Genomic DNA, 25,710 nt, shown 5'->3' on the forward strand with positions numbered 1-25,710 from the left:
GTCTTTCATAACTAAGCAAATTGGTATTAAAACTGAAATACCTCCAAATGATCCAAAATCCAATGGAATCGAGACCTTGTGAATCAGAATCGAATCGATTCAGTGAATAAGTAGCGAGACACAGCCCTAAAAGCGAGTGTGTGCTTTTAGGCTGAACGAACGGCTTCGTGAACATCCCTCTCTCTGCTGCCACTGTGTACGAACTACAACTTCCAACTCAGCTCATAACCTCAGCGTCTTTGTTCTCTGATCTCTGATTGGCTGGTAGATCCTCTAAGTAGTAGAGGAAACTGAACATTGAGCGGAAGTACGTAGGCGAGTAGTTACACAACTGGTTTTTATTCTAACTAATTCAGCCTGAAAAGATGAAACCAACAGTGAGCTTCACTCTCCTACTTTCTCGCTCACAGATGAGTCTTAACTGTGTGTCTGTGTTGGCCTGACGGAGTCATGGGGGCTGCGGCCAAACGAATATATTTGCTTGTTATTGAAAAAATGCGCGCCACCGCAAAATGCCAAGAATTAGTCGTGTTGAGCTGCCAAAAGCCGAGAAGAATGATGTTGAAAATTAAATCAAAACTGCTCGCTGCCTTCGGTGACTAAATCTTCATATTTCGTGGAGAGAGAGAGCGATCGGCTCCGAGAGCCAAGTGTGCTTGTGTAACACTGCACCGTTATTCAAAGACAGTTTATTATCAGATGATTTTCCAGCAGACGCTGCCAGCGACAGTAATGTGTTAGACCGGCCAGATGTTCCCACCATCATGCGGTCTATCTCTTCATATCTGTCTGTCTGTCTCTGGTTGTTGTGTCATGATGACTGTGGGTACAAAGTGTATCTGCTCATCTATCCCTGCTATTCATATCCATTCATCAGTGGAGCCAGTTAACGGCTGCATATGTTTAACATTTCTTCCAAATCACATAAAGCCAGATTTACTGAGAATATGGCCGACCGCAAACGCAAGATGTGGGTTTTTACTGAATTTGCAGCCACAATCTGTGAGTGTTAAGCACCTGATTTACTCACTAAGCTGTTATACTGCTCTTTATTACACGTATTATATCACTGTGAGGCCTTAACTTGGCTGCATGTGACTCCTGCTGATGGTAAAATAAATCTTTAAGTCTAATCATTTCATTCACGGCATCAAAGTTGAATTTACTCGATGTAGGAGGAGGATAAAGAAAAACAAAAACAAGTGACTGCAGCTGGAGGGAGGAGGACAGAGCAGCAGGTGAAGCAGCAGGTGGAGATGTGAGTGTGAAGACTGACCCTTCACACACACACACACACACACACACACACACACACACACAGTAAGATGTGTGGTGGTTTTATACACACTGAGTGTCAGCAGAGACAAACCACAACTCTGTCTCTCAGATACTGAGATCATCAGTATGAATCAGCTTCAGAGGAGTTTTATCTGTTTACGTCCCATTTCTTCAATGTTCTCTTAAAGGACTAGTTCACCAAAAAATGAAATTCAAAGTCATTATTGACTCACCCTCATGCCGATGAATACTCGGGAGTAGTTTTTTATTCCTCAAAGTGCATCTGGAGACCCGGGAGGCCGGTTCGTAGTCCAATGAAATCCTTATAAGAGAGCCAATAGCGCCCGACACAAAAACTTCCATAAAACGACACAAAAACCTTGTAATATTCCTCCACACTGCTCGTCTGCTACAATCCAAGTGTCCTGAAGAAGGGATATAGTCCAGAGTTTATGCGAAACGACATCATTTAGGACATTTTTACAGCCTAAAGAGTCCTGTATTGAATTTGCCTGTCCTAAATGACGTCGTTGTGAGTAAACTCTGGACTATATCCCTTCAGGACACATGGATTGGAGCGGCTGAGCAGTATGGAGGTTTTTGTGTAGTTTTATGGACGTTGTGTCAGGCCCTATTAATCTCATATAAAGTTTTCGTTGGACTACAAACCAGCCTCCCGGGTCTCCAGATGCACTTTGAGGAATAAAAAACTACTCTGGAGTATTCATCAGCATGAGGGTGAGTCAATTATGACTGAATTTCATTTTTTGGTGAACTATTCCTTTAATTCTGACGTATCTGTAGAAGCTGAGGGAAAAAATCACCAAAGCCGCATGTTCATGTTTGTATTGAGGTTGTTGTTTAGAGGGAGGAGGAGGAGGAGGAGGAAGAGGAAGAGGAGGAGGTGTTAATGAGGAGAGAACGACGGTGAGAGACAGGTGGAAAGTGGAAGAGTGTGAGAAACAACCTGCAGGAGTCGACTGAAACCACAACAGCAGCACAAGGAACACACTCTTCTGATACTTCCATGTTTCATGCTCACTCGCTCACTCACTCTCTCTCTCACACACACACACACACACACACACACACTCTCTGCCCCTCCCTTCCCCTGAATCTCCCTCCAACTTACTGTCGGTGGTGTCGGAGTCATTGCTGCTCGTGGAGTATTTTCTCCTCTTCTTCTCGCTCTCCATCTGTCAGAGGGGGGAGGGAGGGAGGGAGGGAGGGGAGAATATGGGGGAAGGGAGAGAGAGAAAGAGAGAGAGAAAAAAAAAGACGAGTGAGAAGATGTTCACCATGAAAACACAAGTGTTAATGAAATAATGCGCTGATGGCAGCGGCCCGTCAGCCGGCAGCTCGCCAGAATAAACCGACTTGATCGCCGTTACATATCAGCGCTTCGGACTCGCTGGGAAACTTCACAATGATGCACTTGTTCCGTCTCTCAAATACAGTGGGAGTCCTTGTACGGGCTGAATGTGAACTCATCCTGCATTAGTGCTGTATTCACTAGGGGAGCGGTGGAGAGGTGGGGGGGTGGGTGGGTGTGGGAGGGCTATTGTGGAAGTCCCCTTTCATGCATCTGCTTTAATACTCTAGGTGCTTCTTTATTGATTAGAAACTAGAATGAAACCAAACCAGAGGGCAGAGGACGAGTCAGAGAGAGACTGAGAGACAGAGGACGGAGAGAAAAGTCAGAAATGAATCAAACAAAAGCTGAAAACATGAAATAAAAGCACCCACTGTGTTTCCATCAACACTGTGGGCCACAAGAGATTTGGAAAGAGTTAAAAAGAAACCAGAGGGAGAGTTGAAATTCAGATTCAGAAAAATAAAGTTAATTTCACTTCTCATATGAGCAGCTGTTTTTTCTTATTTTTAATAAAAAGTGTAGAAAAAAGATAAATCAACACTCGCAGGTAAGAAAACAAGTGAGTACATGACCAGGAGCTCCGTGTTAATATGATCTTATATTAGAGGTTTATTATAAGAGTGTCCCTGAGGAGGATTAAGGTGAAAAGAAAACACAGATCAAGGATGCTAAAAAAAATAAAACAAATTAGGAAAACTGCAGCCTGTAGAAAGATATTATCTCATTTTCCTGGTAGTTTGAGCCACAAATGGAGAAAATACATGGAAGTATACGACTGAGAGAGTAAAAAAAAAAAGAAAAGAAAAAAGGATGGCAGAGGTCAAGAGTCTGAAAGAGAGAGAAACGAGGCAAAAGAGGCAGCGGCAAATAGAGTCAAGAAGTCAAAAGGAGGTTTTTAGCGTAAACTGCTGGACCGAGGCAGGAAAGCTGGAGGAGGAGGAGGAGAAGGAGGAGGAGGAGAAAGAGGAGGAGGAGGTGGGTTACAACCTTCAGTGAGGGGGGACGGAGATTTATGTGGCCGTAAAAACCAGGCTATTCCCTGGTACACGGGGCTCTTCCAGTCCCCGGCCTCCCCGCCCGCCCGCCCCGCTCACACTTAACTACTCTGACATTTATGCTGACAGAAAAACACAGCGCTTCTCTGCTGCCTCCGACTGTTTCCATTCCCAAGTCCTGCCATCATCATGCTCTCTCTCTCTCTCTCTCTCTCTCTCTGTCTCATCTCCTCCTCCTCCTCCCTGCCTTACAATAACAGGGACAGAGGGAGTGCGTTGAGTAAGGTTAAGTACATTATTGACTTCCTCAGCCTCGCTCTCGCTTCTCCTCTCCTCTCTTCTCCCTCCATCTCTCCACCTCTTCCCATCCGTCTGCAGCTCTACCTCATCTTCACTGCCTTCTGAGGAGAGACTGGTTAAGTACATCATTGACTTCCTCCAGCTACGCCGTCTGACTGACTGAGTCTGCACGCTTGGATCCGTCTCAGGGTTTCCCCTCGCCTATTAAACTCTCAGGCGACCCACTTAAACCACACTCAGGGCACCAAAGTTTTCTTTCTTTCTTTTTTTTAATAAAGGCAGTCCCATCTCTTTTTTTTTTCTCCCTGACCACCCAAAGGAAAATGTGAACACAGAAAAAAAATAATAATAAGTGAGAGTCTTTACACCAGCTTTGTGAATGAGTGTGTTAGAAGTTGTTTGAAGCGTTTACAACGACGGAGGAATTCTGTGGTAGAAATAAACGGCCTCGCCAAACAACAGACGACCAACATTATCAGACGCTTTTGTTGTCGGAGCAGTGAAATGTTCAGAAATGGCTCCGAAATATTTACTCGGGTGTCTCGTGGTGGTTCTACCTGTGGCTGCAGCTGCAGACGCTTCATTCTCATGATCAGTTTCAACATCTTCATCTACATGAACCCTGATAAACACACTGTAGAGTGTTGATCATGTCCTATAGGACAAACAGGTGGAGAGAGACTACAGATAAAAAACACAGCAAGCAGACTGTCCTGGTGCAAATAGTGGTAAAGAGTAAAAGGCAGTCCAAAACGGATGAGTGAGGTGTTGTTAAAAAATCTTTTATTTTGCAAAATCCCTGCAAAATAAAGGATTTTTAACAACACCTCAGAGTGCCTCGGACCCATCAGTTTTGGACTGCCTCTTTACCACTATTTGCACAAGGACAGTCTGCTTGCTGTGTTTTTTATCTTCAGTTTTTCTTCATCCTGTGTCCTTGAAGAGCACCTGAGCGGTTCATCCACCCTCACCCACGGCAGCACTCACATTTCTTCTATTGTTCAGGTGGAGAGAGAGTTGGAGTGAAACTCGTGACCTCAGAGCTTCTTCTCCTTCTGCTTCTCTGCTCTTCAACGTTATGGAGCTGCTGCGTTTGCAAACAAGCAAAAAGAGTTTGAACGAACATTGATAAGAGCTCTGGTTTGACAGCATCATGGTCTCACCGTGGATGTAACGGTTAAACAGAGGTCACAGAGGTCACACACACCTGACGTCAGTGCATTTTCTGTCACATACGGTGACGTTCAGGAACCTCAAACTCTGTTTTCACCTGTTTATACACACAGAGTTTTCAGAAATAATTGTTTCCCGTGACCAAAAAATGACCACAACGTGTTAAAACTTATCAGTTTTTTCAGACACCTCAGCTAAGGCCTGAGGGTTGTGAAAAGTGTTTATCATGAGCTGAGGAAGTAAAACACTTCAAAGATGCTAGAAACAAATATTTCAGTTTGTGAGATGAACGTTACATTATCAAACGACAGACACAGAGAAGTGTTTAATGCTACGTTAAAATAAACTTGTCATCACAGATAACAAGTATGTCGAAGTGTCAGAGTGTGTCTGTGCCAGTTACAAGCATAAGTTAATATTTCTGGGCAACAAATTAAATCGAAAGGAACTGGACTTGTATTTGTCAAGGAAGACGTTTCGCCTCTTATCCAAGAAGCTTCATCGGTTCACAAAGCCCCTTGGATAAAAGGTGAAACGTCTTCTAGACAAATACAAGTCCAGTTCCTTTCGATTTTATTTGTTACCCAGAGATCACGATGACCTGGATGAATGAGAATATCCAAGTTTATATGGATTTAATACTAGAAATACGTTACTACACTAATGGGAAAACAAGTTAAATATGTCGTCTTTACATTTTACACAGACGTGAGCGATCTGTGATCATCTCGGTGATCGTCAGTCCTCCACATCGGCCCAATAGCACAACAACAACAGGCTCCGTGCACGTTTTTATGGTGCAAAAGTCGTCGCCCCAAACATCACAGACGACACTTTGACACGTGTAAAAAAAAAAAAAAAAACTAACACGGCTTCACAACAAGATTTGCATTTCGCTTCAGCTTGGAATAAAAACTTTTCATTCAACCAGAACTCTGCCCTCACAAAGGACATGGCAACTTTTCTCTCTCTCTCACACACACACATACACACACATGACATCAGTGAGTCTGTGGCTGGCTGCTGTCAGCTAGTTTGCTGACAATGCTAACCAGCCGTCGCTTGGTTAAGAGCAAAAATCCAGAAACATATTCCCTCTTCCCTGTTCCCTGAAGACAGCTCTAAATGATTCTCCCTATAATTTTGTTTTTTTTGTGTGTAACATGTGTGCGTGTGTGTGTGTCCTTGTTTTTTATGGCAGCAGTCGGGGAGTAATTTTGATTTTGGTTGCACAGCTGTCCCACTTTTGGTTGCGCTCTCGGTGTTTTAGCAGTAAAGCTGTTCTCCGGTGTGTCTGCTATAATAAAAAAGCGCCGCCTCTAAAAAGCCAAAAAGCCAAAATCCCGCTCTTGATTGTCTGCTTACCCAGGGAAGGAAAATTTGAGCGAGTTATAATCATTTCCTTCCCGGTGCTGCACCACTTCTTCTCACAGTGCCTCCGCTTTTCTCACCGAATTATCGACCGGAGTGGGAAACCATCAGCGGCCGGTCTGGATCGTACTTCGCTTAATTGACCGACAACTTTCAACACAACACAAAACAATCACTTTAGTGTCCTGTGTGATGATTATTACTACTGATGGGCTGGATATTAAAGGGAAAAAAGCAAACAAACAAACTTGGATTGTGTTTGCTGCCTGATTGATTGGTGTTAGGTTCAGGGTCTGTGGGACATGAAGCCGTCACTGGAGCCTGAACCTGTGATTATAAACTGACAGGACGGGTGTTTAACTTCTTCACCTGGTGGCAGCTCAGTGTGTGAGTGTGAGAGGGAAACTGCTGCTCGGGTAAAGTGGGAAAAAAACTGATGCTAATTGGAAATGTCACGGTATCTCCTTAAACATCTCTCTCTCTCTCTCTCTCTCCCTCTCTCCTCTCTACCTTCGGCGCACGGCAGCGCTGAAAAGTCTCCAAGTTCATTTTCTCCATCTCTCCATCTCCACTGTCTCACTTTACTCTTTCTCTCCACCTGACGTACTTCTTTTTTCCCCTCCACTTTATCCTTTATCCTCAGCTTCCAGGTCGCTCCTCCTCCTCCTCCTCCTCCTCCTCCTCCTCCTCCTCCTCCTCCTCCTCCTCCCTCCTCCTCCTCCTCCTCCTCCTCCTCCTCCTCCTCCTCCTCCTCCTCCTCCTCCTCCTCTCACAGCCCGGGTCTCAATCAGTCCAGTGAACCAGAGCCCACACTGGAGATTGAGACATTTCTTGTTCTCTGGAGAGACGGAGTGGGTGAAGGAGAAAAGGAGGAGAGAGAAAAGACTCACAAATGCACAACTTCATCTCAATCACTCTGGTGAATCAGACTCCAGGTCTGCACCGGGTTACTTCCTGAGGACAGGAAAAGAAAAGGGAGAGATAGAAAGCCAGGGAGAGAGGAGAGAGAGAAGACAAACAGAGAGAGTCTGTGACAGTCTGACAAGCGTCTTGCCAAACAGCTGTAACAGCTTGGAGCTGTGGAGCCAGAATTCAAACGTTTACAGCAGGGCTTCAATTTCAGTGCGGGCTTGTGGGTATTGAACATAATTTCATTGATTCCCACACACACACATTTAGGGCGACGTCTGACAATGTTCAGCCGCTGTTTTGCACCCTCGCAGATCGCAGGCCGACTGCCCAGAAGCTCCGCAGCGCACGGAGAAACAGCTGAGAGTGTGTGTGCAAACAAAGAGCCATAGGACTAAAACGTTAATGTTCTGTAGGACAACGGAGATGAGAGATGGGAGATGGGAGACCTGACAGAAGAAGAGAGCAAAGAGAAACAACTACGGCCTCAAAGAGACGATCACCGAGAAGAATAAAGTTCAGAGAATCCCTGAAAACGCAGGAGTGATGAAATCCACCCCGAGGTGAGAGCTGGACGAGGTCGGACCTGCAGAGGATAAATCCTCTGAAGTCAAGTGTTTAAGGGATTCCCCTCCTTAAATCAGCATCAACTTCAAAAACAAAGAAGCGAATGTATTTCTCCTGTTTGCACAGAGCTCATATAGAGTATAAACACACAAACGCTCTATTCAACACTACAGCACAGAACAACACAGAGCCTCAGGCAGCATCCAGCTCGCAATATGTTACTGCATGCATCATTATTAGTTCCTCTGCCAAGGAGGTTACGTTTTTAACCTGCTGCTGTTTAACTGTCAACAGAGTTACGCAAAAAAAAGCACTGAAGCGGTTTGATCTGAAGCTGTTGGAGGTGGAGGAGAAGAGGCCGAGGCTCATCAGGATCATTTAATATGAATTAAAATGTGTGGTCTGGTTTATGATGTTTGTAACGTGCCTCTACAGGTCTGTGCTCTCTCAGTAGTATAGTATACAATATATATTAGTATAGTAATGAACCAGAGCAGAAAATCCGCATGTAACTAACAAGAGACAAAGGTCAGTGTCCTCATAGCGCCGCCGGCTCTCAGGTTGTATATTGAGTTTTCAGAGTGGAGTAGAAATGCTTCAGAGTCCCTGCAGGACACTTTAGCTCCAGTCAATACACCAGGAAACATAAAATTACAATGATAAACAAAAATGTCAGACAAGAACAAAGCTGAGAACCAACATCACACCTCCCACTGCGCACGCACCTCACCACAACTGATCAGAAATAGAAACCAGACACCGCACGTCCACACGTCCACAGGTCTGAGAGGACAAATCACTTCTGTCTAAAGAGTCAAGTGTAGGTGGGGAAAACAAAAACACCTCATGTATCTGTGTGTGTGTGTGTGTGTGTCTGTGTGTGTGCGAGGGAGAGGGAAGCTGCGATGATGAGATGGTGACAATATTTACAGGGTTTCTGCAGCCACCTAAAATAACAATGCACTGTGCATTATGTTTTATTCAGTATGTGTCATATTAGCATAAAATGTCACACCTAAAGCTGCTTTTTGAGTTACAAAAAAATAAATAAAAAATAAAAAATTCACCGGTTCCAACTTTTTAATGTGAGTATTTTGTCATTTTTCAACAGCTTGGACTCTTCATTTTGTGTTTTTGAATAATTTATAGACCAAACAGTTAATTGGGTGAATGGAGGGAGTAATAAGCAAAATGAATCTGTACACTGAGTATCTGTAAAATGTTGGCTTTTTCTTTACATAAGAGCTCAGACTGTGTAAATCTGTACAGTGTCCGAGCTAAAGCAGGACAATAGCTGGAGGCGAGCAGCTGTCAGAGTGGATGAAACCGTAGAGCACCGAGGAGAGAAGACAATCAGACAGAATGAAATACAACCATGTGGTGAAATAATGTGGTTCTGGCGTGGCTGGACATTTCTGACATATAAATAATAGGTCTCCTGGCTAAATGAAGGAAAAAATGAAGTTTGGAAAGGAGCAAAGAGAAGGAGAGAGAAAGGAGGAGGGAGGGAGGAAGAAAACGATCAGAGATTCAGAGATCAATACAGTGAGTGAGAAGACAGAGATCATCAGTCAAAAGGAGAAAAAAAAGAGTGATATCCCCAAAGATGGAGGCAGACGGAGAGATGAGAGTTAAACTGGGGAGAGAAAAACATCCAGACAGGAGACGATGTGAGACTAACAGAGACAAACAGACACACAAACACAGTTACACTTATAAACACACAAAAAGCAGACGTGTGCACTAAACACACACACACAAACGCATGATGAGCCACCTTTACACTCAACATCCTGCTGTTATCACCATGCTATATTAAACCCAAGCAGCTTCACTAATGGGCTCATTAATTTAAATAATAATAATAGTACGCTAACGGTGCAAATATGAACTGTGTGTCTGGGAGCAACAGTTCCAGTAAGAGACATTTTTCCTTATTAATATTAAACTTTAATAAGAGGGACCTGTAGCACCGGGGTAAAGTTATCTAATGTCATGTGTCGTCTTGTTCAGACGCTGTAATGGAGAGAAGAAGAGGAAGAAGAAAGAGGAGGAGGAGTGTGGTGTAAATATAAAAGAAGAGGACGCAGACATATTAAATCTGTGTATAAAGACGTACAACCACATGCAAACACACACACTGTAACTGCCTTATAATGAATGAATGAATGAATTTTTTATTTTCGTGTCATGCCACCACTGTGGCCCATCCCATATGAGATTACAAGACACCTTTAATAACCAATACAAAAAAGACTAGACAGTCCTTCCTGTTGGTGTTACCTGCCACACAGGTGTGACATAAATCAACAATTTAAGGTTACTTTCAGTATTCAACTACAGTATATATCGCTCTTCGTCTCATTGCCCAAGCCTTTTCAAGAAATAAAGAAAATGCAAAAATATTGAAATGAAAAATATGTTTTAGCTTCTCAGCATTGTCTAACCAAACAAATTCGTTATTTGGATCTACTTTACTAAACAATTTTTGTCTTATAGAGTCATAAAATGGACAGTAGAACAAAAAATGAATTTCATTCTCCACCGCCTTATAAGTTACATTATTATTTAAAAAAAAAAAAACTATAAGGTCATTAAAGGTCAGCCAGACAATGCACAGTGTATAGAAATGCACACAGCAGCCAAGACACCACTCTGATGTTGTAACACTGACAATGTTGATGTTATTTACATTACCACCCTCAGCAGTCTGGTTCACTTCAGTCCACTTCACTAAACCCCCTCCACCCACCACCACCACCCACCAGGTGTTTTCAATTACTCTGTCCCATTACACTTCCAGGGAGGGTAAAGTGGGCGGAGCTACATGCACAATATATCTCACCGAGAGAACAAAACTAACAGAGGAGGAGGAGGAGGAGGAGGAGGGGAGGGGGGTCAGTCAAGCTAAGAAAAGCTGTAAATCAGGAAACGTAAGTGAAAACATCTGTTGGTCGACTACAGGTGTGACAGGGGTTTAATCTTTGGTTTTATGAACAACTTCATTATCACTTGTGTAAGTCAGGCATCGATGTACCAGCATACAACCACTTCATTACATCCAAACCCAAACAGACACTGATGCAACTCTCTCTTTATTCTATTTTTATTTTATTTCACTTCAGTCATTTGGCTCCAGGTCACGGTCACGTTGGCCCAACGCCCTGACCAGCCGACTGACACATCTGTGCCATCAATTTTGCAGTTATACAGTTGCTGAGAGAAAATAATGCGACAATTTTGACGCCGATTGAGTTAATACGAAACATGCTAATTTAAGAAATGAATCCACTGCATCCAGTGTCTTGAACATTAGAGCAGATTTAATGTGAGGTGTAAAGCTGACACTTAAACAACCAGGACGACACAGGTTATCTCAAGTCTCCGGCTCGGGTTTTTATGCCTGTGTGTGTGTGTGTTTGCGTGTGTGTGTGTGTGCGCCACATATTTGGTGAATAGTTGAGTGTCAGCCCAAGACATTTACAATAAGAGAAGGTTGACTAATGCATGCTGGGAAAGCCAAGTCGCCTGGGGTGCTAATTAATTGGCTGACGGTGACACCGTGGAGAGTCTGACTGAGCTTTTAAAAGAGGATCTGCTGCTGATGCGCTCTCAAAAAAATAAAACAAAACAAAAAAAACGTGCAACCGATCCGGACGGAAGAAAAGCAGCCGTATCTGGACCGGCAGCTGCAGGTGGGACAGAAACCGTGCGTCAGCGACTTGAGGAACTGAAACACGCCCCGCGCTGCTGAAGTAGGGTGAGTTTCAGTCGGATGAGAGCAGCTGTTACGGCTCCAAGAGGAACAGCGTGCACTTGATGGATGAGTGTTTGAGGGCGCTGCATGTTTACAGCAGCTTTACTCCCACTTCTGGAGCTGCATCACTGCTGCAGGTGAGAACAATGTCAGGAACCCAGCGCCTCGGTAATCCAACTCAGCTGTGTTTATGCAACATAATCCAGTGCTCTGATAAAAAGCTCTCAGCCTTTTGCAATGAGGAAGTTACAAAAAAAGAAAAAGTAAGTTACACTTCACTTGTCTTTATCAGTTTTGATTCACTCACTGAGAAACAGGAAACACCACAAGAGACAGGAAACACACGAAGTGTTTCCTGTCTCCTGCTGGAGAGAAAGAGATGGAATCAAGTCTCTCTAAAATTATGGGATGTAACTGGCGAGGACATTATAACGGCGATAAATCCAAGCCATGTTGGAGATATTCCAAACTGAACCAGTTTTACAGTTTACAAATGATGACCGTGCACATTTTAGGGGTTGGTTTTTATGGCACGCAGCATGACCGTCTCCATGGAAACAGCCCAGCATCAACAGCAGGCTGTGTTGCTGCAGCACAGACAGTACAGATAAGATGCATCATCGACTACAGCTGAGGACGGTTTGTTTGAGAAGCAGTTTTATGAACAAACACGTGAAGAAAGACGAGGAAAAAAGACACAGCAGATGCAGATTGCGCTGCAGGTGCTTCCAGTCCCAATGCTTTAGAAAAAGTCAATGATTTTGTTTTTCATCTTTTCTTGAATTTCTTTAGATCGCAGCATGATGTTTTGGTTGTTGAGATCTTTTAGCCTCCTTCACTTCATGCAAACAGCTTCTATTGAAGTGATTTCTTGATTCAACAGGTCTGGCAGTGATCAGACCTCAGTGTGAACAGTGAAATTTAACTCCCAAAAAGTTGTTTTATTACAGTTAGTGGGGGCAGTTACTTTTCCACATAGGGCCAGGTAGGTTTGGATAGCTCTTTTCCCTTAAAGGGATAGTTCAACATTTTGGCAAATTGGCCCATTGCCATAATCCCTATAGTCATAGCAGTAGGTTTGTTACCTTTAATTGTCGGTGCAAGCTTTTTTTTAGATCGGTGGAGCAGAGCCGCGAGCTGCTCAGAGCTATGCTACAGGAGCTCATGGGATTTCTTGGTTTCCCTCATCAAATACACAATCCAACAACTCCAAAACGCTCTGGTGGACAAGTTGTGACCTGCACATTCACCACGCTATGCGATAATAACAGAAACCAAGAAATCCCATTAGCCTACGTAGCTTAGCTCTGAGCAGCTCGCGGCTCTGCTCCGCCGTTCTAAAAATAGCTTGCACCGACAATTAAAGGCAACAAATCAGGGATTATGGCAATGGGCCAATTTGCCAATATGTTGAACTATCCCTTTAAAAAATGTAATCATCATTGAAAAACTGCATTTTATATTTCCTTCGGTTATCTTTGTCTAATATCCTAATTTGTTTGATGATCATAAACATGTAAGTGTGACAAATACGCAAAAAACTAAGAAATCAGGAAGGGGGCAAATACTTTTTCACGACACTGTACTTTAACTACACCTGGTTTTTCACTTAGAGCAGAATATGGCAGGTTGTTCAAGTGGCAAAATATTATCTCACTACCAATGTAGCTCGTGTCTGTGATTCAATAAGTCATTCAGTTTGGCAGTGGCAGTGATTTGGAGGAGGCAGGAGGCCTAGAAACGGTACAAATGAACGTGAACTAGTTCATTTTCATCTTTATGACCTGAACTAGTTCTTTCTAGGTGTGATTGTGAACTGACACTGCAACACTGTAATGTTCACATTGTGCAGAGCATCAGCTGTGAACGGTGTTTGTGGCAGAGTGAGGAGCAGGTTTATCTTCTCAGCTCGGCTGCTGAAGCCGCTGAAGCTTCATCTGTGTCATTTTCCCCGATAGCAGATGCCACTGTAGATAAAGTGTCATAAAAAATAAAGAAAAAAAAGCAGTGTTTGGTTTGAGAACATCTTGACAGCATCGTGTGGTTTACCAAAGGCAAGAAGAAATGTGTTGGAAAAGTGGTGCACTCCGCTCACATCGTAGCCGTCAATCAAACTGCGACATGTTTTTATTTCTTTAGATTTTCTGTTAATTTTCTCACTTTCTCTCGCAGGTTGGGACGACTCCTGTGATGTTTGTTCTCAGAAAATGACAAAGCCGAGCCAGACACCTAGCGCGTTAACAGCGAGGGCTGAAAACAAACAAATGATTTTCCCGCTTGATTGGTTTCCAAATTATGTTTCCTACTAATCCGTTCATCATTTGATCTATAAAAACGTCTATAAAAAGATATTTCATTAACGGGGAAATCAAAAAAAAGAAAAAAGAAAAACCCGAAACGCTCACATTAGAGAGGCTCAGATGAGGAAAGTGTTTGGCTGTCGACCATCAATTAACAGGCAATTAATTGTTGATCAGCAGGCAATTCGTTTATAAAGCACACTTTGATTAATCAGCTAATGGTTTCAGCGTGGAATCGAGGCCGTTTCACTGATCAGCGATCAGCGTGTGCAGTCAGACGGATCTTTGCGTAAACATGTGTCAGGTTCTGCTCGGCCCTGAGTGAATAACGCAGGATGTTTTGCGAGACTTTTCGTCCGTTTCTGTCTCTCTGTCTGTCTCCTAATTTCCAAACCCATGTGACTGGCCGCGTTCCACTTGTCATTCTGTCCGTCCTTCTGCCTGCCTATAAGCTCGCCATCTGTCTTTCTGTCTGTCTGACTGCTTGACTCTTCTGCCTTTCTGCCCGTCTACCCCCTTTTTACCCGCCATCTGTTTGTCTGTCTGCAAGTATTTCAGCCGCACTGCTTGGCTGCCTGTCTGTCTGTTTGTCTCTCTCTGTGTCTCTCTGTCTGTCCCCCCTCCCCCTCCCCCTCCCTCCCCCCCGCCCTCAGACAGCCTGGAGATGACAGTGCACCCACTTCAGCAGAAGCACCCGCGTGGCTCGGTGTCTTCTCGCAGCACTTTGCAGCACTTAAGGTCAGCACACAACAATGGTTGCAATGATGGTGATCTATTATTAAAAGACTGGGGCTGCAAAAGGCCCAGCAGGCAACACTCACACACACACACACACACACACACACACACACACACACACACACACACACACACACATACACACGCACACAGAGACAGGTCTTTCATTGCCATAATTTCCTTTGCCCAGTAACCTCAACCTAATTCTAACCTGAACTTTAAAACCAGGTCTTCACCGTCAAGCAGCCGTTTAAAGACGTGAGGAGCAGGAAACACAACCATGTGCTGTTTATAATTAAAGACTCCATGAAATGAAAAATGTATTTTCCCACTTTAATCCTGTGTCCACATCTTAATTGTTCATGGATCTGTTGATATTTGCCACATTTATATCATAAAGTTTTTTATCTGACGTTCGATGACTCATCCTGCACTCGAGGGCGTTCCTAATTTAACATCTAACATGGTTCCCACTCTTTTCATGAAATCATTTTCCAGGACATTTTCAGCCAGAATAGTCTGAAAGACATGTTATTACACTAATATGTCCCCTGTCCCATTCATGCTTTGGAGAAGTGCTCTTTTTGACAGTTGTACCCCACTTTGTACATTTAACAAGTTTGTTTCTATGTTTATTCCTCTCTCACCCCCAGAAGTCTGATTTAAAGATGTGCAGTCTGTGGCTCTGACTGAAAATGAAATAATTTCTTAAATGCTAAGAGATTATAACAAAGTCATCATAGAACAACACAAACATGTTTTTGCTTTTAAACCACGGCCACAACAGCTCTCTGCTGCTCCTCTACCTGTCACTCAGCAGAGGAAACCCTCATGCTCCCGCTCCAACACTGGAAACACTCATCAACTCAAAGTCTCTAGTTTTCTTTGGAAAACAAATCCTTTTGACTTTTTTCCTAATTTTCCATGTGTTTTCCATGACTGGAAAATTGGTCAACCATTTTCCAGGTTTTCCAGAACGCGTGGGAACCCTAACTGTTTCTTGAATTTCTTCGTCCCCTCCACTGAAATATAAGCCCTACCAAGCTGTAACGAGCTTGTTCTGTGTGACATCATGAACCTGCAGCATCACTGCTCCCTCCAGTCTGCACGGGCTCAGTCCATCATCACACAGGTCCACAGTGTTTATGTGTGTGTGTGTGTGAGGGAGATACTGTATGTCCTCCACAGCAGCAGACGATCCCACAGGTGGTGCTCACACAGTCGATGTGATTGGCTACTGTAGACGAGGATCAATATCAATAGCTTCCTGTTTTCACCGGAAACATGTGATCGTACTGAAGTGCACAGCCTTCAATCGCTTCAGCATCAACTGATCAGAAACTGATAAACAGCATCAGTCAACAGTCCTGGTCCATGTTACAGTGAACAGGCTGCACACCATGCAGACAACACACCCATCGTCATGCCAACACGTTATCACCTGTGAGTCAGAACCACTCTGAGAGGACGGAGGCAGGTCTGTGTGTTTTATTTTATTTTATTCTAATGAGGTGTGATGCTGCTGTGACTCACATCCAACTGTTGGTCTGAACTCAACTCCTTCTTTAATCACATGTGGAGCTGCCGCTGATCTTTAGAATAACCTCATGAATTCATAATGTAGAGCTTCTTCTCTTTTTTTTTCTTTTACATGTTCCTGGACCATCCCCCTCCTCTGTGTGTGTGTGTGTGTGTGCATGCATGCATGTGTGCGTATGTGTGTGTGTCCCTCTCTGTTTAGACACTCTGGATCTTTCTGGTCCACTTTACAGACACTCGACTATTCGGAGTAGTACATTTTAATCTTGTCAGTTGATGGTTAATGGTTGGTTAACGATCACAGGCCATCAGTCTGAAATGAGCTCTCTCTCTCTCTCTCTCTCCCTCCCTTAACACACACACACACACACACACACACACACACACACACAAACACACAGACACACTCACAGACACACACACACGTAGTGCTCTCTTGAGATGAGTAGGCAGTCTGGCTGTCAGGAGAAGCAGACAGAGCCATCAACAACAAACAGACAGCGAATAACTGCTGGAACATCTGGACACACAAACACACACACACACACACACACACAAATAGACATGCACACACACACACACACACACACACAGATGCATTTGTTGTTTTAATGTATAAACCACAGCGAGCTTACAAAGAGAATATTGTTAGTGCAGAGTAGACGATGAAGGTGAACTCACACACAAATACACTGTAATGACATAAGCATCAACAACAATCTGAAGGGGGTGAAGCTGTTTGCCAAACAGCTCACACACACACACAGACACACACACTCACACACACAGCTGGCCGGTGCTCAGCGCTCCTTGAGGAGCCAGAGGTCAGTCAGTTTGATAAAGAATCCTTGCATATAAATTGCTTCATAACAAGTCATCTCTCTGAGGCAGCGCCATGGCTGTATATCTGTGTGTGTGCATGTGTGTATGTGAGAGTGAGTGTGTGTGTGTGTATCCAGGGTGGAGGTTTGAATATCGGTGCATTTATGGTGTGTATTTATGTGCCTGAGTGTTTGTGTGTGTGTGTGTGTGTCTCCGTCTTCCCTTATGACTCTGATCTGTCTGTGTGTCTCTGTGTGTGTGTGTGTGTATGTGTGTTGAGATCCTGCTGCCTAGGGAACAACCCCCCCCCGACCCCTCCTGCAAAAATTTTTTTTAAAAAATCCTAAAAATCCTTTTGGCAGCAAGAAAACTAAGAAAACACAACTCCACCTCTCTTCTTATCGTCTCCTCTCTATCTCTACATCTTCTTCTCCCCTTCACTGCTGCTGCTGCTCTCTCCCTCCTCTCCAGCTCTCCACTCATCCGTCCATCATCGTCTCTCTCTCTCTTCATTGGTTCTGAAGTTTTGATTTTTCTGTGTCATCTGCCTTTTACTCTGATCAGGGTCTTTTGCACTTTGTTGTAATTTGTGATTAACAACAGAGAATTGTGGTAAAGGACGAACCGGTAATAAAGGTTTATTTTACAATCAAATCTCTCTTTCTCTGTCTCTGTCTCTCTCACTGAATATTTCCTCCCCTTCACGGGGAAAAAAAAACAACAGGCAAGATAAGATGAGTTGGACAGGTGTGTGTGTGCATGTGTGTGTGTTTGCTACCTTTCTATGCAGTGTTAATGTGCGTACTAGTAAGACAGCAACAGCTAGAAGGCATGCAGGGAAGACTGCAACACTCACACACACACACACACACACACACACGTCCAAGTCTATTTTCACTCTTTCCTTCACTCAACTCCCCAATTCATCTTACACACACACACACACACACACACACACACGCACAGACAAACAGCTATTTTTGGACAGAGCTGCTGCAGAAAGGGAAGGTAAAAGAGAGGGGGGGGGGTTCACACCGAAGAGTTTGACAGGTGTAGAAGGAAAGAGCACCGAAGAAAAGAATCACAAAAGATTTATAAAGTGAGGTTCAGAGACCAGGGAGAGAAAAGACAGAGACGGAAAAAGAACAAGAGACAAAAAAAGAGAGAGAGAGAGATGAAGAAAATAGGGCAACTATTATGAATGAGCTGAAAGAATCCAAATGTCAGAGTGTGTAGGTGCATATTTGAATGTGCGTGTCGACCAATCTGTGATGTCAGTTATCAAGTATTTAGTATTTAACTTCAAACACACACACACACACACACACACAGTAAAGATTCATGTTGCTCGGTAGGAGAGAGAGAGAGAGAGAGAGAGAGAGAGAGAGAGAGAGAGAGAGAGAGAGAAAAAAAAAAAGAACGAGGAAAAAACACATTTGACACACATCACACACATCAAACGTCCCGCGCTAACAGGTGTGCAAGAAAGAAGACAGCGACCTACTCAAAAGCTGAACATGAAAGCTAGACACACACACACACACAGACACACACACATACACACACACACACACACATACACACACTTCTGGCTTGGTGTGTACAAAATTGGAAAGAATCCATGTTGCAGCTCTCAAATATTTCAGCAGGAAGACTTTATGTTTTCGGTGATGTGGGGGGAGGGGACAAGTGTGTGTGTGTGTGTGTGTGTGTGTGTGTGTGTAGGAAGATTTATTTCCCATCAGCCACTGGGGTAAACATGGTGCATCTGTTGCATCATAGTCCAGTAACATGAAACGCTGGAAACAGTTCTCTACTGCAACATTTATGTCTTAGCTGAAGTTTGACATCATTGTGCAACAATACATTATTGATAGTGATCAATCGTAAACTGATCGTCTCTGGAGAACTGATTGATCGATTCCTGACAGACTGAAATATTATCATTATTTTAGCGCACACGCACGATCATCGGTGTTTGGAGACGATGCATTGCAAATTGACGACTTTTTACTCCAGACCCTGCAGCACACGTGCACACAGGCTGCGTTCACACTGCAGGTCTTAATGCACAATTCCAATTTATTGCTCAAATCGGAATTTTTGTTTGGCTGTTCACATAACGTCTTTAAACGTGGCCTGTCTACGGATTGCTGTGTGAACAGCTCACGCTCCTGAAGTGACCCGCATGTACAGTTGATCATTGATGACATCACAGCGCCACAACGGTGTTTACGGAAGCAACCATGGTAACGGCAAACGGTATTGTAGGACTTGTAGGCTTAATGCTAAAAAAAAATTCACGTCAGATTTGAACCTTGGTCTCCCGCGTGCTAGAGTAGCGTCTCTCCTCACTACACTATCAACCTTGCTCTGATATCCATATTTTGATTCTGTTCCTGGCTCCCGCCTGTGGCACACTTTTTTTTTCAATCAACTTTGTTTGTCATTCATTTACAAAACAGTGCAGCGCGGGTCAGAATGACGTCAAAGTCGCATTAAATGTGACCTGGCTGTTCAGATTGCGATTGCATTTTAAGAAATCCGATACATATCCGATTCAGTACCACATTTAAAAGTGGCCCAATTCTGATTTGAAAATGTCAGATTCAATGCGAATTGTGCTGTTCACACTGTCAAAAGCAAATCAGATATGGGTCACATATGAGCGAAAAAATCGGATTGAGGTCACTTGTAACTGCAGTGTGAACGTAGCCATAAAGACTAAAATTGTCCATTGTTGTGAAGGTGTAAGTGTGTGAGGTTGTGTGTCTGCAACCAAAAAGGTGAAAAAACCACAAGCACACGGACAAAAACCACAGCACGCCGCGGTGCTTAACATCTCAGCCGGAAACTTTAATGACGTACTCACAACACACAAACACACACACACACACACGAACATCTCCTGACTGACTGGAAAGCTCAGAGCCACTTAAGAGCAGTCATGAGTCACTCTCTGATGCTGATATCACCATCACCATTCCCATCAGCCCTCTCCCCTGTGGTCCCTCCCCCCTCCCTCCTCCCCCCTCCACAGGGACCCACTGGGGGGGAAGGAAGCTCGCTCCTCATGTCAGATCCAGAAGACCGCAGTCTCTGTAAAGTAAATTAGTTTTCCGGTATTGCTCTCAGGGGGAAACGAAGCCGCCCCAACTCGAGTGTGAAGGAACAGAAACAAAACAAAAAAAAAACTGCAAATGCTGCGTGTTGCTGCTGCTCGCTGCAGCCCGGGTTAAATAAGGAACACTGGCTGACGATGCTTATCTCGAACGTAGCGTTGGTCCTTCAGGGAAAGTGAATGAAGGAATGAATGAATCATCTTGTACCACGTGTCAGTGTTTCTGCATTAAGGCAGGGTGGTGTTTAGTCGCTCAACGTTAATGACGTCGAACCACTGACGAACCCGGGAGGTTTCAGTTATTTTCAGCTCATTCAGATGCTTCCAAATGTTTTTTTTGTTTGAGTTTTGGTTTTGGTTTTGGTGGCATTTCCGCTGGCATTTCATTCAGGCAGCCTGCAGCCTCACCTTTGTTCTCACGCTGAAATCTTTCAATCAGGAATAAGCTGTTGTTGCTTGGTCTCCTGCAAAATTCACCTAAGCCTCACTGTTGCAGAGAGACAATAAAATCATTTAGTTGGTCAATTAAATTCTATTTAAAGGCATAGTTCAACATTTTGGCAAATTGGCCCATTGCCATAATCCCTATAGTCATAGCAGTAGGTTCATTACCTTTAATTGTCAGTGCAAGCTATTTTTAGAACGGCGGAGCAGAGCCGTGAGCTGCTCAGAGCTACGCTACAGAAGCTCATGGGATTTCTTGGTTTCCCTCATCAAACTCATCAAATACACAATCCAACTCCAAAACGCTCTGGTGGACAAGTTGTGACCCGCACATTCACCATGCTATGAGATAATAAAGGAACGTTATGAGGCGGAGTTGTTTTAGAGGCAAATGCAGAGACTGCTTGCTGAAAAACTGCCCCCGACGGGAACGCACATCAGCGGTTTTGCATGAATTTACCTCAAAACCAAGAAATCCCATTAGCCTCTGTAGCGTAGCTCTGAGCAGCTCACGGCTCTGTTCCACCGTTCTAAAAATAGCTTGCACTGACAAATAAAGGTAACGAACCTACTGCTATGACTATAGGGATTATGGCAATGGGCCAATTTGCCAAATGTTGAACTATCTCTTTAAACCTTATTTTGCACTCAACAGAGAAAGCAGGTGTGAATATATAGATATCTGTCAGCATCCGACCAGAATGAAGAACATTAAAATAGTAAATAGTGTCAGTATGCTGCAGCTAGAGTGAAACCAACCTGCTGTCACATTTCTATTGTCAGAATTGGGTTGATTGATTCTTTATTTATGCATTAATCAATTTATTTGCAGTCAGAAAAACCACTGGCCGTATCCACAGGGTTTGAACTTGAACGCCTCTGAGCGATTAGCATATGGAGTCCGTCTCTGAGACTGGAGCTTCTCAAATCACACTTGATTGTAGCTGTTGGAAATAAGTACGAACACTTCAGCCCTTTGAGAAGAATCATAACAGGACGACGATTTTACAGCGTCCAACACTCGACACGGTGAGAGATGAGTTCTCACGCTGAGGATCAACAACCAGAGTTGCTCAACACAACTCTGAGTCTTGGAGCAGAGAAACAAGACGAAGAGGAGGGAGGAGGACGAGCGAAGGAGCGAACAAATGAACAAACGAGGGAGCGGGAGCCAGGGAGGGAATAAATGAAAGGAATTACAGGAGAAACTCACTAAGTACAAAGCTGTACACACACACACACACACACATACATTGAGTACATTCAGACACAATATGCACGGCGGCCGAGGAGGCGTCGGGTCAAACAAACGAGCCGCAGAAATCAAATAGATTTCCTTTATCACCTCGCTGGCTCCAGCCACCAGAACATTAACACAATATTTATTGATGCTGCCACTGCTCCTGCTGCTGCCGCTGCATTATGAGAGCAGGAATGAGAGAGAGAGGAAAACAGAGAGAGAGAGAGAAGTAATGAAAAGAAGAAAAGAAGGAAGAGGCAGAGGTCCAAATAATTTTCTAACTAAGCCTCCCACTCCGTCTCCCAAAATCTGCTGACAAACAATGAAGGAGGTGAGTCTGAGCCAGCGAGGCTGGGGCCCTGCCAAAAACCAGAGAGGAGAGAGAGAGCATAGAGGAGGAGGAGGAGGAGGAGGGGGAGGAGGACAGGTGGGAGGAGGGAGGGAAAGAGAGAGAGAGAAAGAAAGAAACAGAGAGAGAGAGATGGATTGATCCATCGCTCCCCATCTCCGCTGCCATCAGGAGTTCATTAGCTCCTGGGAGGGAGTGAAGGAGGGATGAAAAGGAGGGAGAGATGGAGGATGAACACACTGCCCTTCACTCCCTGCGACCCCGGCTACCACCTCCCTGTTTATCTACCTGCCCCCCCTCCTCCCTCCTCCTCCTGCTTCCTGTCCTCTTTCATCCTACCCTCCCTATATCTCCCCTCCCTCCTCCTTCGTGTCCCTGTTGGCTTCACCTTCTTGTCCTCGCCTCCTCCCTCCTGCATCTCTCCTCACCTCTACACCACCGCTCCTCCTCCTCTGTCCTTCCTCTTCCACACTGTTTATCGCCTCCGTTTTAAACTGGATAAATTTTTTAAAACTCAACAACTGCCATTCATTCGCAAAATATAACAAAAAGTACAGTTATTTAACCTGCCTCCACCTCCTCCCTTCTCTCTGAACCTCAGGTCTTCTGCCTTTTTTTTTCTTTTCTTTTTTTAATTCACTTTGATGTATTTGCCGCTTTTAAATAGACACTGAGTGCAAGTTAAATGTTCAAGGATGCTCACGGTGAGTCAGAAGCTTATTTCCATACCGGATCACCAGGTGTTCAAACAGCAAAGGAAGGTCCAACATACTGTTTCTGTCTCTTGTTTACTTGCTCCACTCTCTCCCCACAAACACACACACACATATATATACACACACACACACATATATACACACACACACACACACACACACACACACACATATACACACACACTCCTGAAACTCATTCCCATCAGGAGCTCAGGCAGCATCTGTCAGCCTGTCCATCACTCTGCTTACTGCCTTCAGACATTTCTTTTTTTTTCACCCCTGAAAGACGAGTAGGAGTTTTTTTTTTTTGCAAGCAGGCAGAGAGAGAAAGAGAGAGAGGAGGAAGAGTGTGATGAATTATAACACAGTTCAATAAACATAAAGAAAGAGTCTTCTTAACTATTGTTGTTTTTTTTTGTAAAGATCTATACGTGTGATATACGTGGTGACGGTTGGCGACGCCCTCCCTCGACAACCGCTGTGGTCTCGTTCAGCCACTTACTGACAAACGCCCTTTTGTAAAAAAAAAAAAACACGTTAAAAATCACAACCGCTGCTGCGTTAACTGACGTATGCGATGTCGTGGACTTAAAGGTCGTGTTAACCACAGATCAGCCATCTAACCGTCCAAGCTGAGGGACCATGTTCAGGCTACTAATCAATGACCCCAAAAACCCAAAGACGCAGCAGATCTTCACACTGCAGAAGCAGAAAGAAACCAGAGAAATGTTGGATGAATCATATTATGAAAAGTAAACCCATGTCAGATCGTCTCTAACACGTATGAAGTCCTTCATTATGGGACCGTCACCGTGGTTTTCTGGCTCATTTGAGGGGAAATGAAGAGATGTGAAATGAGTACAAACGATGAATCATAACCTCGGTGAGGTTCGCTCTGATCATATCGCTGTCAACGCCGTCATGGTAACAACACAGACTTTGCTGTGAACTATGACAACAACAAAAAAAACCACAGAAAAAAAAAAAAAATGGATCATTAATTTTATCTGAAAAACCATCTGCTGCACCAGAACGTTCACTGCTCTTATTCAGTCAGCGAGGGACCGGCGCTGAGCGATGAAGCTCATTCCAGATTACTCCTGCAAAAAAGATCTTTCTGTGAAATATAAGTGTGTGTGTACGTGTGTGTGTGTGTGTGTGTGTGTGTGTGTGCGCCACTTCTTTCCTCCTCGGTCACTTGTGCAGGTGTGCAGACTTTGCAATTATCCTTAACTAACAAGGCTGAGTCACAGTGGAGCAGGAACAAAATTAAAACACCACCACCACAACCCCCCCTCCTCCTCCTGAAGCCTGACGTCATGTCCTGCCCACTCAACAGCAGGTTAACACACACACACACACACACACACACTAAGGAACCCACTAATGAGGCACTAGGCCACAGCAGGGTCATCTACTGAGCGCTAACACATACACACACACACACACACACTGGCTAATGCATGAAAACATGGCTGCAGCATTTAATCCACCACATGGTCGGTTTCATGTTGCAAAGCTGCATGGGAGGAAACCAGGACAACGTTTGTAAGAGTTTCATAACGTCTCCTTTATCCTGTCCACTTCCTTTAACTTCCTTTATTCAACATGATAAAGTCACGTAGAAAACATCACAACACTTCTTTATTTTCTTTATAGTTCTGTCTCGGGATGTCACGATTACAGATTTTCTAGGTTATTATCAGAGAAATAATCACAGTATTACGATTATCATGATTATTATGCATCAATTAATTTCAAACACTATTAATGTGTAAAGTCAAACTAACCCTAAAGTCAAATATAGTCAAAATATAATTACATTACTAATTATTTCCACAAAGTATCTATTAAAATATGACCAATTATTAAAGTGTTTGAAATATATAAGTCATTAATTGTCATCTATACCAAATGTTTAAGTTCATTTTAATCTTTTTTTTACTATTACAAATGACACTGACTCTAGCAGTTAAAGTCCTACCAATTCAATGTTACGTATGGACTAGTATCTGTGCATTTACCTTTACTTTGGTGCACATCTGCCAATACAGTTCTGACATAATCTTTTTTTGGAAAGTGACGGTATTTAGGAATCTTTACGATCAATTAATTGTGTCGTTCAATACTGCGATTAATTGTGAAAACAAGTAATTGTGACATCCCTAAAACTTGCAGCATTAATCACTGAATCAACAGCAGGTCTGGACCTTTGTGACATCTGAATATCAAAGCATATGGGAACTAACACACCAGCGACAGCACGCACACACAGGTTAGTTAGTTGGTAGCAGAGCAGAGAGCTGGTGACATGACAGCTAGCCAACACGCCTCCAGGCACACACACACACACACACACAAATCCCTCGGCTCACTTAGTTCCTATCCTTCTTATCTGACACGTATTACTGAATCACACACACACACACAGATACACACATACATACAGACACACTTCTGCCCTGAAGCCTTCTATAGTCGTGTGTTAAAACATGTGTGTATGTATATGTATGTGCGTCTGTGTGTGGGATTGAGTGTACAGTTTGCGTGACGTCACCGGACCATTCATGAACAACCCTCCCCCTCCTCCTCCTCCTCCTCTTCCTCCTCACTACGTAGCTGCTAATGCGATACAACGTACCACGTGGGGGTCCTTACCCCCTTTTCCGACCAATCAGAGCTCAGCGCTTAACGCAGCAGACACAAACACACACAC

The 25,710-nt window shown here is 43.8% G+C and overlaps 1 protein-coding gene across 2 annotated transcripts in view; it reads right to left on the bottom strand.

Moving 5' to 3' along the window:
- Positions 1 to 25,710, bottom strand: part of jade2 (jade family PHD finger 2) — a 185,768-nt gene that overhangs the window by 156,396 nt on the left and 3,662 nt on the right. For both annotated transcript variants that reach the window (XM_085797159.1, XM_085797160.1), the window contains exon 2: positions 2,411 to 2,474. In XM_085797159.1, the coding sequence (XP_085653285.1) occupies positions 2,411 to 2,474 (64 nt within the window). The remainder of the gene's footprint in view (positions 1 to 2,410; positions 2,475 to 25,710) is intronic.

The sequence above is a fragment of the Trachurus japonicus genome, chromosome 14, assembly GCF_045865225.1.
Source record: "Trachurus japonicus isolate A0001 chromosome 14, Traja_1.0".
Taxonomy (NCBI): domain Eukaryota; kingdom Metazoa; phylum Chordata; class Actinopteri; order Carangiformes; family Carangidae; genus Trachurus; species Trachurus japonicus.